This window comes from Lutjanus erythropterus, chromosome 10, assembly GCF_056507025.1.
Source record: "Lutjanus erythropterus isolate fLutEry1 chromosome 10, fLutEry1.hap2, whole genome shotgun sequence".
Classification (NCBI taxonomy): domain Eukaryota; kingdom Metazoa; phylum Chordata; class Actinopteri; order Lutjaniformes; family Lutjanidae; genus Lutjanus; species Lutjanus erythropterus.
Window position 1 is genome coordinate 16,903,562 of NC_139326.1, and position 14,098 is coordinate 16,917,659.

General features: G+C 36.8%; 1 protein-coding gene across 2 annotated transcripts; it reads left to right on the forward strand.

The window, feature by feature from the left end:
- Window positions 1–1,421: 1,421 nt before the first annotated feature.
- prlrb (prolactin receptor b) lies at window positions 1,422–11,853 on the forward strand. Of its 2 annotated transcripts, none has more exons than XM_084728436.1 (9): window positions 1,422–1,578; window positions 3,578–3,666; window positions 4,990–5,122; window positions 6,166–6,335; window positions 8,327–8,487; window positions 9,855–9,996; window positions 10,101–10,197; window positions 10,295–10,364; window positions 10,678–11,853. In XM_084728436.1, the coding sequence occupies exons 2-9, from the start codon at window positions 3,606–3,608 to the stop codon at window positions 11,497–11,499; spliced, it is 1,656 nt and encodes a 551-aa protein (XP_084584562.1). In that variant the 5' UTR covers window positions 1,422–1,578; window positions 3,578–3,605; the 3' UTR covers window positions 11,500–11,853. The 2 variants fall into 2 exon arrangements, with proteins under 2 accessions (XP_084584562.1, XP_084584563.1); XM_084728437.1 differs by having other exon boundaries at window positions 1,428–1,578; window positions 3,496–3,666.
- Window positions 11,854–14,098: the final 2,245 nt, after the last annotated feature.

Genomic DNA, 14,098 nt, shown 5'->3' on the forward strand with positions numbered 1-14,098 from the left:
ATATTTAATCAAGTACTCTATCTATCTATCTATCTATCTATCTATCTATCTATCTATCTATCTATCTATCTATCTATCTATCTATCTATTTCACTGTGTCACAGGACTACTCAAGTAATGACATACTAGAATTAAAACAAATAAAATAAAATAGCTTACTGTAATCTTCTGCAGTTTTCTTTTGATCATTTCCTGAATTTTCAAACTACCTGATAATAAACTGCCTGTCTCTGTCTCCTATATTTCTTACACTTGACAGTTCATTTCAAGACAAAAAGTCTGGACTCTACACCTTACTAACACACTGCTACCTTAGCTCTGCCCAAGATTGTTTATGCATCAAGATGACCCACTGTGGCTGAAGATTTTTTTGTAATAGGAAATAGAGTTGTGTGACACTTCTCAGGTGTGTTAAAAAGTGTGTTATATCGTTGAGGATAAGTTATTCGATTAACTTTGGATGCCTGTGTACAAAGAGTAAGCCACGCCTTGTAACTCATTACTAGCAGCTAATATCGGTTAATATTATGTTGTATTCAAAGTGAAATCAAAATCATCCTGAGAGGAAAAAAAATATCAGAACTCACTTGGAAGAAATAAACATGGCTTTTATCCAATAAATTTTGTAGTCCTTACAAAAGTCAAAGAAATCAATTTCAAAATTTAAAATAAAATCTATCCAGTGAATTCAATCATCTCCAGATATGTGGATATGAATAATCATATTTTCAAAATCACTAATGTTAGTCACTGTTTCACTGTTAAAGATATAATTCATTATCACAATATGAGTCACACAACTCTTAACTATGTTGATATTTTCTTTTTTTAATGAACAGAAGTTTTTAAGTTTGCAACCCTCGTTTGATTTATTTTAACTCAGTGCTTAAATCTCTTGTTCTTACGAACAATAAAAAGGAAATTTAAAAAAAAATATTACATAGACATATTTGATGAAACTTCAACTTAATGTCTGTCATTATTTATTCATTTAAAGATTTTTTTCCACTAATTTTAAATATTCGCCTCTCGTTGCATCGACTTATTTTTAATATTAATATGCTTATGGCAGGAACATAAAATATGTTAAAGGGACAGTTCACCCAAAATGAAAATTTTATTGCGTGTGTTGTGGAAAGTTTCTTCTTCAGTTGTTTTTTTTATGTTTGAAAACTGGTCACCGTTCACTTCCATTGTTTGGGACATTGTGCAACATTGTTTTCCTGTGAAATCCAGCAGTGTTTCATGGACTAAAATAAACCCGACCCTCAATACACTTGAGACTGAGTAGATAATGACTTTATTCTCATTTTTGGGTGAACTATCCCTTTAAAAGTGAGCCGCTTCAGTTTGGAGTTGCTCTCCGGAGATCAAGCCCCTCCCCTTCATGAACCAGAGGACACCTCTCTTCCTTATTCTTACCTGAGGTGACACACACCGGTTGCCAGGTGTGAGATGGTCGCCTGCAGTAATGTAGCTCCCGACTGAAGAGGGTTATTTCCTCCTGTCGGTGTGTCTGTTATCAGTTAAATGTAGTTTATTTACAGAGTGGCGAAGGTAGACGACCGACCTGAACAGGTGAGTGAACAGCGGAGCTGCGTTTACCTTTATTTGCGCAGGTTTACTCATCTTCAATAGCATATATTGTTCACTTTGTAAACCGGGATGATAATCCGTTTTGTAACCTAATGTTTGTGATAATATGACGAAAAACTGGATCATAGTGTCATCAAATTGCATTTCTCCTAATCGAATAATCAGTTAAAAGTGAATAATTTGCACCAGGAGTTGCGCAGAAAGGATTTCTTCATCTCTGTGGTATGTCGTGTACAGAATTTCGTGCATGTATCTTGCCAATAAACCTTTAATAATAATAGAAATAATAATGATACAATATTTTTTTTCTGTTTTGAAACGAATCATAACAATGTATGGTGTAATTTTTGTATAATAGTAATTCACCTTAGAGGCACAGTATTTACATAAATAGTACTACTTTTTGTTTCTGATGTAGGGTCTAATCATCATAATGATTTATTCCTATTCCTATTACATTTTAAGTTTATTAAGCATCAACCATTAAGATATGTCATTTAGTTGATTAAATTACATTTGTTTTTAAATAAAATAATCTGCAAATAAATAATATTATATTACATTAAAATAGTATTACCACAGAGACACAGCTTAATCTGAGAGTAAAGTTGAATATTTAACATGAGGAATTTTGAAATTTGAAAAAGGTCTAGATTTGAGAAATAGGTCAGATGTTGCCAAAGTGATCCTGTTAAGACTAATCAGGGCTGAGCTTGTCGTCCCTGTGGTTACCATACAAAACAAGATTATACTAAGTGAAAAGGTGTGGGCTATCCCCTTTGTGGCATCCAGTAAATTACAGACTGGCAGCCAGTGAAGAAAGTTTTCCCACACTTCTTCAGGTGACTAATTGCAAAAAGCATTTTACTGTTGTGTGTCAAAGAAAAGCCATTTTTGAGTTTGACCCAGGGAACATAAATCTGCGAAGAGCTGACTCTGAGCCCATTAGTCAACCTCCTTCAAATTGCAGGAGTCCAAAAACATGCAGAAAAAGGAATGCCTAAAACTCTGACATGCATTTTAGAGTTTCCAACTTACAGGCTATGCTGGTGTTTTATAAGTTTGTGCACAGTGTCTGTGTGTGTGTGTGTGTGTGTGTGTGTGTGTGTGTGTGTGTGTGTGTGTGATCTAAATGAAGATGAACTCCCAGGATTGAGGAAGTATATAAAGTCCATTTGTGTTATTTCACAGAGCGATATTTGCAAGACAGATGAGTTTATATAAACCAATAGTATTCTTAAACTGAAGATTCGAGGTTTGTTTTACAAATTTAACACAGTACCACCAGACAGTTGTCTGGCTGATTCTGGTAAGTCCAGTATTATTCCTCACCTTTGAGATATCTTACCTACAAACTTGTGAAGCTTAAATAATTTTTGGGTGTTGAAATGGTTGTATGTTGCTGTCAGTCAAATTTTAGGCTTGGCAGTATGAACAGAGTCAAATATCATGATGTTTTTGACAACTTCTGTATCAATATTGTGATAATATTCCAGGGATGGCCATTGGTACTTTCAGAAAATATTAACACAATGAGATTTTTGATAAGTAATCATCAGTAATGTGGATATAATGACTAAGTGGGTAAAGGCAAATAATAGAATAATAGAGCAGCTCGAGCAGTGTGGTAAGTTCAGAAAATTTCATCACATTACTGTAATGCAGACTTGGAAAAAACAACACTAATGTCATATCACAGTATCAAAAATCAAAGATGATATCTAGTCTTACATCAGAGGTTCAATCACCACTTATTTATTAATTCTCAGATACTTTTAGTCGTATATCATCTGCCATCACCATGTGATGCCCATTGATGGCCTGCATGTGTTGGTTCCAACATGTACAAACAATTATTGGTTGGGCTCATTGTTTTCCCCTCATATCTCCTTGTTTTAGGTAAAAACAAGACGTGTATGCCAAGCCACGGGTTTATATCACCTCATTAACCACAAGCTGGTGATGTCACTTCCTTTTTCAGGACACACAGCGTGACAGTCTGTGTCAGGATGAGGACAGATCTTGGGTTAACATTGCTCTTGCTGCTGTCTGCAGCTGTTGAGTGCAACAGTAAGTTGATAGGCTTGGATTATGTCATCTTTGGCTTAAAACAGTGGTATGCAGATCTAGACATGTAGATTTGTAGTTTAGTTTTGGTTTTTATTTGTCTGGGTTTGGAAATCTGCCTCTGAGATTTCACAACATTGAAAAATGCAGTTTAAAAACAGCAACCTCTGTACTCTGGATAATCCACAGACCTAACTTTGACCAATGTTAACTGGAACTACTTTCTTTGGAAAAAATACATATTTGTGTCCCTTCTAGACATCTGTATTGGCAGAATATGTCAGAAATAAAATATAATTCTCATAAGCTTGTTTTCATTAGTGTATAAGCACCAGAAAATGAAAACCGCTATGATTTTTTTTTACCTTAAAATAAGCCATTTATATCTGCAGGTGTGGGGCCTCTTCCAGAGAAGGAAGGGACAAACCAAACTTTGGCTCTAGATGCAGCTTTTTTTTTTGCATTTTTCCTAGGTTTTGGGGCCAACATAGGTTTTCCTGCACACTTGGCAGACAAGGTTTTTGCAATCTGTAAGGTCATTGCTAAATGCTACTGAATTCTACACACTGGTCCTATAAATATAAACTTACAGCCAGCAGCCTGTTAGTTTACTTTAGTTAAAGGTAAAAAAAAGTGAAAAAAATACAGCAGGGGGTTATGTAACTTTCTGGAATCCACACTGGTTTTCTTGTTCTGTGGATTATCCAAGACATCCAGAACACTGATTATGGAAAATGAATTTTACTGTTGAAAGTGCAGTTATTCAAAGCTGTGAGCATAAACAAAATTAACTTATCTTGCAGACACATGTCCTCAAAACCTGAGCAAATAAAACCAAAACTATCTGCATGTCTAGATACCACTAAAGGTACAGCAGGTGAGAATAAAATGTATAGCATAGGGCTGAATCTAATTGTGATTATTTTTGACTGATATTGCAATTGTGACATGATTTAGAGGTAATGATCATTTTTATATCATTACTCTTTTTTTGATTGAAAAACCTTAAAATGACTATGGTGTGATGTTTTTTTTCTGCAGGAATCTGTACCTCCACAGTCTGTAGAATCTGATTTGTATAACAGGAAATCTCTGCCTCAGTTTTTTGACACACATTTTGCCTTCAACCAATATTGCACTTGCTGCGATATGAATATTGCAGAAAGCCATGTTGTGATTTCGATAAAATTTTGATTAATTGTGCAGCCCTAGTATGGAATTTGGGTGAACCAGTCTTACTTTGCCTAAAGTTTTTTTTTCTTTTTAAATAGTATTAGTGCTGAATTGGACATTGGGAGCTAATGATTGTTTGTCACGTGTTGTCAGGCTCATCTCCACCAGGGAAACCAGTCCTGCTTGGCTGCAGGTCCCCTGAGAAGGAGACGTTCACCTGCTGGTGGGAGCCAGGCTCTGACGGAGGGCTGCCAACCACAACCCGCCTCTATTATGAGAGAGAAAGGTCAGTCCGTCAGTCAGCAACCAAGCTGTTTTTAAATTTAATGTTTTAACTTGAACTTTTTTCTTTATTTGACTGATCACAGTAGGTGAGGGAGAGACAGAGGGGAATGAAAACTACAAAGGTGTTTAAATCACAGTATATTGAATGTGTCTGAACCACCAGGCCACCAGATGCTCCCTTAATTTTTAGATAATTTTATCATCCACACTGAGAGCAAGTGAGAGTAAAGCTGTTGTTTTTGTTGATTTGTCAGTGTAGACAGGTGAGTGGAAAAATACCAGCTACCTTGCTCACATGCTTGTGCTAAAATCTTTGTTTCAGTGGAAGGAAACCTGCAGACTTCACTTTGCTTTACCTGTGTGACCCTTACTCACCCTGGCCTGAGGGCAAAATACCAATCCAAATAATTTAAGTCTTTTCAAGCATGGCTGCATCAGTGGGTTGGTCTTGAAACTACTTTGATGCAGACTGAAATATCTCGACAAAGTCTCGATGAAATTTTGTAGAGTGCTGCAGGAGTGACGTGTTATTGCCACTCTGGTTTCCTCCACAAAAGGCCAATTGGATTTTTTTCATTGCGTTTTGATTACTGCAGAAAATGAACTCTGTGACAACAAGTTTATTATAGTTGGACTTTTATTCAGCAAGATAATCTTCACAAATAAACATAGTTCTTATTACATTTTAAGTGTAAATGCAGTCACCTGAAGTAAAAAGCTAATGTTAAGCTAGTGACTCTGTGGTCTAGTTTAGCCACTTGTTTGCAACCGCCTTTTCTAAGACACGTAAGAGTTAAAAAATTCACGAGTGGTGTATTACTTGACATATTTTATGTCTTAGAACAAAACATGAAAATCTGTGTGTCAACCACAGTCGTTACTTCAGCCAGCACTAGATTTATTACCTGTATTTGTTTACTGAGTGCAAACATGTATTCCCTGGCACTGGCACAATTTTAATTTGTATACATATACAAGCAAAATGCCTTAAGCATCGTTTACTCATAACCTGATCAGTAAAAGTCTTGCTTCGTCTACATTCAGATTAGAGGGAGTGTATGAGTGTCCGGACTATCAGTCAGCAGGGAGGAACTCCTGTTTCTTTGACAAGAACCACACCTCCATCTGGGTGGACTACTACCTGAGAGTGGTGGCCTCCAATGCCCTTGGGAATGCCACTTCAGACCCATTTAAGATGGACGTGATGGACATCGGTAAGTTGTTACTCAAACCTCAGACAGATACCGACTATCTTCTTCTTATTCTTTCAGTGTCACTGGTTTTTGTAATAGGTGCACTCAAAAATAAAAAGAGCAAAAGATTTAAACATCAACACAATCTGTACTTAAATAGAGACAAGAAAGCCAAGTAATAAAACCAAAATGCAAAATAAGAAGGACTGTAACTAGAGGAAAATGTCAGTACATCTTGGAAATATCCTCCAAGTTCTGGGTTATGAGGTATGTGTAAAATATAATTCTTGTGGACAACAGTGGATATAATGAGGATTTTTCTACACTGATCAAATGTGACTCAGAATGAAAGTTTAATTCAAAGTGAAAACAAATGACTATACATTATGAATAATTATAATTACAATAGCTTAACCTGCTTAGCTCAAAAGTGACTTTGTGTCAGACTAGGAGCAATACACTTTGAACTATTGACAACTACGAGATCTGTGTATTCATTAGAGTAGACGTTAACACAGCAGAAAATTATCTGTATTGATTTCACTAATGATTGGTACAGTTTTATTTTGCTGTGCAGCGTTCTAAGGCTTAGTAAGGAATGGAAAAGTACCAGGTGGCAGACACGAGGCACAAATAAAAACCTGCACAGAATGAGGTGGAACTGGTTTGTGCCCAGTGTAAAACGTGTACAGTCTCGGATCAGATTTCACATCTTTTGTTTGTTTATGCAGGCTGTTGAGTATGTGATCTGCATGCGCTTGTACTTAACAACATCCTGTCACATGGAAGAAAATAATAACTCCGCTGTAAAAGGATTTTGTTTCAGGGATCTAGACTGAAATTAGATGAAATATTTCAAACATATCACTGAAATTAAATATTTTGCGGATTCTTATAACTCTCTAAAGACACTGATCTCCAACTTCATGAGCCCCATGTGTGAGTTTAATCACAGATAGTGGTTCCTGCACACGCCCTTGCCTACTGCAAGTCCTCTCAGAGATCAGGTTTTTTTCCATGCTAGCAGCACGGCTCTAGGAATGGTCAGTTGGTTCACCACTTTGGTCCAGACTGAAATGTCACAACAACTATTGAATGGATTGGCATGGAATTTTGTACAGACACTGGTGAGGTGTGCACCACAAGTCAATTTTAGCTTATCCAATGAAATATGTCAACAAATATTGGATGGATTACAATGAAATTTGATACAGACATTTGTGTTTCTCTCAAGAGGAATTATAATAACTTTAGTGATCCCCTGACTTTTCATCTAATGTCAAAATTTCAATTTGTCCAACACTTTGACTTACAATACACTGCTTTTAGTTCTAGTTAACAAATGTTAGCACACTTATACTAGAGGTGTCATGAGTCTCCAAATGCATGGTTTTATTTGACTTTTTCAGGTCATAATTTGATCCAATTTGATTCTTTTAAACTTATTTTTTTTTTTAGCAATGGCGTCTATTCCATTGTTAGACAATCGAGTTCTCACCTGCAAAAATCCAATAGCACCTCTGTAGGGAAGGTCTGAATCTTAATATGTAGACGAGAGGGTTTGTTGTGGGAAGTGAGCCTTTGGTGGCAGCACAGTGCTGCAGTCACAGAAAAGTGCATGCTTTCCTTCACTATAAGGGGTAGTTAAATGTACAACAGGGATTTTCTAACTGCTTATCAGTTTAATACTGGTGCCTGTATATGACCTACGCAAGCGAATGAGACCATCAGTGAGAAGTCTGACTATTTCTATGTAATCTTAATGGCTGTCACTGGGTCAGCATGCAAAAAATACAGGGAGAATCGCAGATCCTGCCCTTGATTTTGATTGAAATTGAAAGGTCATTTCAATCAATTTTCAATTCAGCATTGAAATTGAAATGCTAACACTCTAAACAAAGGGGGTGAACACACTGGACATTATATCTGTTTAACAGGGGTGAGGTGAATGCAAAGCACAGCCTCCCTGTGTGACCATAGACCCTGAGTTTTGTTCTGTCTGTGCTCAACAGTGAAGCCCAACGCCCCTGAAAATGTAACGCTGCTGCTGGAGGAGAGAGAAGACTATCCATTTCTCCACATCAGATGGGAGCCTCCCCATAACACAGACACCACGTCCGGCTGGGTCACCATTAAATATCAACTAAGAGTCAAGCAAGAAAACAAGTGGAAGGTGAGTTTCAAATGGTAAAAGCTGAATTCCTCAAACCACTGAAATAATTTGTACATAAACAGTATCTTCTTTTGTGGTCAGCTAGTATTACAGTGATGTTTTACCTTTTTCAGTTTCTCAGTGGATGATGCTCATGTAAAATGTCAAATGTAAATATCTGACATTTCGGTCTTTGGGAAGTTGTGATGATTCCATTTTCTGGAACAAAAGATTAGTTTGAAAACAAAATATTGTAAAAATGATCAACAACAAAAATAATTAGTAATAATAATTAATAAGCCCGAGTTTGTTTACATCAGTTATGTATAAACAATAGCAACATAGGCCTTTATCATCAGCTATAATCTGCTGACATAAGCCCATAAGATGACATGACTGAACTCTCCCACTGACTCCGTTTCAGCCATCATTATCAAAGTAAAGGGGGAAACATACATGAAAGGCCAGACTTGTCCGTATTAAGCACGATTGTATGTTACTTTGAAAACACACACACCCATACATGCTCAAAACACACATGTGCATACTGTATCTTTGTGTTGAAAATTACTAATAAAACGCATCATAAAGCGTGAAAAGTGGTGTGTTTAACTTAATGTTACACACAAGGGACTGGCTGGTAAACAAACTGGGGGTAATAAATATAATTAAGTACAATATTAAAATAAAAATACTCTGTAATTTTAAGTTCTTTCAAATTTATAGACGAGTACCTTGCACTGGGATCAAAAGATGGGGGCTCTCATAGCAGGGGCACACAAAATCTTGGAGCAGTCCTGCTAGAGGATCTGCGGCTGCCATTTGATCCAGAATTAGTTAAAAGTTCAGACGCTCAGGGCCAGACTTAATTTTTCTGCCTAGGTAATCAGAAAGATTTTAAAATAGATTGCAAAATCTACCTGGTGTCAACTGATTGGAGGCTAAGATAAGGGGTGACGCATCCTGTTTTACGTGCCTCGTGGCTGCGTTTTAGAGCAGCTGCAGCTGCAGAATAAATCTTGCTGTGGTATGAACAGCAGCCGTCCAAACAGGAAGGAGCTGCCTTTATTTTCTGGTGAAGGTAAACATACAAGTTGTAATGTAGCCAGCCAGCGGAGGGCAATAAAGGGGATCCGTGTAGCGTCAACTGCCTTGACCCAATTCCATAGTACACACTAACACTATCCTGTATGTGCTATACAAACATTTTCTTTGTATACTGTTTTATATTTGCTATACACTAAATCAGTAAATCACTGTACTGTGATTTAATCAGACACATAATACACCAGTTCAAGTAAAACACATATATTTGCAATTAATGTTTCAGATCATTGAAGACCTGGTTATGAGATGAATGTTTATTTTATATTTTTTTGTTTCTGTAGGAGTACACGTCAGGTACACAGACCCATTTCAGTCTGTACAGCGTCAGTCCCGGGGCGATGTACATGATTCAGGTGCGCTGTAGACTAGATCATAGCTCCTGGAGTGAGTGGAGTAACACCACCTACATGACAGTTCCTAAATGTAAGTCTCACAAGCTCTTTGCTCCATCTTTGTCTTTATTGTGAGGTGGAAACTGCTGCAAGTACTAATAATCAATGAAAAATGCTTCTTTGTTTTGCATTTAGATCTTCAGAGTGAAAGGCCGTTTCGGATCAAGGTTTCCACCCTCTCTGCAGTGCCTTTCATAGCAGCAATGTGCATCTTGGTCATAAAGAGGAAATAGTATGTATCACATGCAATAAAAAATGCATGACTGCTTATGTAAAGACAGGATAATTAAGGTAATTTGTCTCATGGCTCACTTTCATTTGTTCTCCAGTGTGAAGCGGTGTGTTCTTCCTCCTGTTCCTGGTCCAAAGATAAGAGGAGTTGATTTTCAGCTTCTCAAGGTAATACTGTATCTGCATCGTATTTTCAAGATATCCAAACTTACATGGCATCCGAAAACTATGGAAGCTGATTTCTGGTAATGTGATAATAAAAAGAGATCCTAAGTCATTCTGAGAAACTTTCTTTAAATAATGACCTTGTATGTCAAGAAAATTACAGTAATTAAGTAATTATTTTGCAAAGATACAAGGTGATTTTTTTAATCATTTAATGTAGTTCCCTCTTGTTTTATGATACTGGCAGAAATGGGCTTCCATAGAAAACAATAGTGAGGTCATAATGCATTGAATTAACCCAAACTAACCCTTCCAGAACGGGCAATCTGAAGACGTCATCAATGCCCTGATCATCAACCAGAACTTTCCTCTTATGGGGGCCTGGAAGGAACAGATGGAGGACTACCTAATCGTGACTGAGAATGACAGCGGGCTTCTGCCAGATCACTCCACTTCTCAAAAAAGGAAGAAAAGCGTAATTATTCCTGCTGGCGTCTGCTTTGACTCGGAAATCCAATGTAAAGAGTCAGCCGTCATCCAAAATGGCTGGGCACAGGCTGGGGAAACAAAGAATGAAACTGATAATTTTGTAAAGATCAATAAGTCTCTCTCAGGGGAGAGTTTATCTAACATGGAGCCATTCCAGGAGAAACAGCAGTGTTTAAGTATAAACCTTGTAAAGACAGAGGTGACGGAACAGAGTCCATCAAACCGTGAAAACGCCACAAATCCCTTCACAAACAGTGGTTATGTAGATATTCAGAGACATGTGGAAAATATACAGGAGTTGAAACAGGTGGACTACAGCACAGTGAAAGAGGTGAGTTGTGACGATATTCTCATCCTTAAGAGTAAAAATCTCCCACCTAACAGCGGTGACTACATGGATGTTCAGAGACAAGAGGAGAACATACCACAGGACTACAGCAGGGTGAAAGAGGTGGACAATATGGTCCTCTTGCAGACACAAAATGTGTCAGTTGACACTTCATGTATAAAGAAGAGTAACCACTATGTAGAGTGTGTCCTTCAGAAGCCAATAAATCCCCATGTGACTGTCCCCAACAAAGAGGGACCATGCACAGAACTTATCAACAGCGGATATGTAGAAACTATTCCAGGAACACCTTTAATGTAAAGTTTTGTTTCATTGCAATGCAACCAAATATATGGCAGACATCCCCGGTGATTAACTTTTGAAAGTTAAAGAAAAATGCTGTAGATATTCTATATGTGGGTCACTATTATCTGATTGATTTCCATGAAATATGATTTTATTGTACTGTGGCGAACAGCTGAGCATCACCTTGATCTCGCCTGTTTGATTACTGAAATGGATCGCTGTGAAATTTGCTACAGATGTTCAGTGACAGTGCCCCCGCAAAAGTGTCAGGAGGAACTTGTTTTGGTGTCCGCAGGGACAATGGCTAAATCCCCATAAAAGAAAAGCTGATGGCTGATATTTTTTTATGTTTGTACTGTTCATAACCAGGTTAGGTTTTCCCACAATGACTAAGATTTTGAAAATCATAACACACAGACAGCAGGCGAGGATAATTCTGCTGGAAATCAGCGGCAAACAGCAGGTTTATACTCGCAGTCTAGATCCAATGAGTCATGACAGTGGTGATCCTTTTACTTTCCCTCTAGCCCTACCAGTAAGTTAAGTTTCCACTTACTCAGTGAAAATGCTTGACATCTGCCTGATGGATTGGCACAAAAGTTTGGAATGACATTCATGGTTCCTGGGTGACACGTCCTATCTATACTTTTTATTTGGTGTTCTTTTTCTTAATCTTATTTATAATCACAAATGTTTTGAATGTGATCATTTAAATTGCTAATAAATGATATTCCAGTTTTAATATGGGACAGGACGGCAGTTTTGAATGAGACATTTCACATTTAGAGCCAACAGACTACACTGACTTTCACATGGGATTTAAGAAATCTTTTTTTCCCATTGAAGGAGGGTAGTAGTAAGACAATTCAGATGTGTTAACACAGGTAAAATCTCATGATTAAGTGTTTTTGTTTCATAGAAATAAAGCATTTTAAAATCTGTGTTTATAGTACATTTTAAGGACTGTCTGGTCTTGAATGGCAATTGGATAGTGCAGTTTAAACTAATTATTAAGGACAGAAGCTTAAAGAGTAGACATGCATTTTGTTCTTGGTTGGTTTATTTCTGAAATATGGTTTTGAAAATTATCGTCTGGAAGATGTTTCTTCTTTTCTTTAACCCAAATAAACAAAATGTTTAAGTATATTCAATGCATCAGTTATCAATAAATGTTTTCAAAGATTCTTTATTCAGATTAAAATTCACTTATTTATTGTAATATTTATTGAGAAATGTTTATCATTTAAAATTACAAAAATATACAATTCTTGTTAAATTTTCTGCTTTTATTTACATTTATCTAAACAGATCCAAGGTGGTTAGATTTTAGATTTGTAGTTTGCGGACTTTGGGATGCCGCAGGGAAGTGTGCTTGCTTCCCTACTTTTCCTTTTTTAGATTCATGACTCATACTCACTCAAAGTAAACAATGCATTTGTTCTCTTTATGCAAATGACATTTTACACTGATACTCCGAAGAATATTTATCAACTCCAAACTCTCCTCTCATTTTATCTTCCTATTGAACATGCAACACCAGAAACACCTCTATTATAAAAAATTATAATGTATGGTTTGTATCTCCATTCTCCTAGGAAATTTGTCTGTACTCCATCTTACATACAGAACTTAAATTCCATGATTTATAAAAGCTGAATCAAAAAAATATATCTTTACAACAACATTGGGTCTTTCATTGTGCAATTCTAAATTCATATTGTTTCACAGTTTGGTCTCTCAGTACCACAGAATTTACTGAACCACTTTTTCGTAGAGCATAAAAGGGATAACTATGATGTTTTGAGAATTGTTTATTTGCTTTCTGGTGGAGAATTAGGTGAGAAAATTGATACCTATGACATTTATCTAAAAGGTAAGGTTACAGGCAGTAGCTGGTTAACTTAGCACAAAGACCAGAAGGAGGGAGAAACAGCTGACCTTTTGTGAACATTTGCCTAAAGATCACTATTTATGCTTCATTATTTATATCTTGTTTGTTTAAAGGCAACCAAAACCAAAGAGTAAAACTTTCAGTTTGCCATTTTACAGGGAGTTATGTGCTGGGCTATTTACTGGAAGCAAACAGTTACTTCCTGAGGAGTACTCAGAGCCAAGGAATAGTCCAGATTTTGTCTGGTTGTTTCCCCTGATTTCCAGTCTTTATGTTATGCTAGGCTAACCAGCTGTTGGCTGGAGCTCTGTATATTTAATTTACAGATATGAGAGCAGTGTCTTTTTCTCATCTCACCACCACCAGACAGCAAATGAGCATATATCCTAAAATGTTGAATTTCTTCTGTAAGATTCATATGAAGCTTAAGACTGCGCTCAAACTTTTTTTTTCACTGCAGACATTTTGACTTGTCGGAGCAGAAAAAGCACAAGTGTTTATAATAACTTTGATAATGTATCCAGGCACATTAGTAAATGGAAAGCAGCAATAACTAATGATGTTTGTACATCTGTGCTTTTCCTGTTTTAACATGTCAAAATGTCTCCCATGAAACTGCTTATTATCCCCTTGTAAACATCTCCTCCTTACAGAACTGTAACAAGACATAATTCAGCAAGACTTCTGCATGCTATCAGGCTGAGCTTCTATAAAACCAATCCA

Coding starts and splice junctions, on each gene's coding strand:
- prlrb (XM_084728436.1), top strand. CDS start 3,606: ATGAGGACAGATCTTGGGTTAACATTGCTCTTGCTGCTGTCTGCAGCT. Junction 3,667..4,989: donor TGCAGCTGTTGAGTGCAACA/GTAAGTTGATAG, acceptor ACGTGTTGTCAG/GCTCATCTCCACCAGGGAAA. Junction 10,365..10,677: donor TTGATTTTCAGCTTCTCAAG/GTAATACTGTAT, acceptor TAACCCTTCCAG/AACGGGCAATCTGAAGACGT.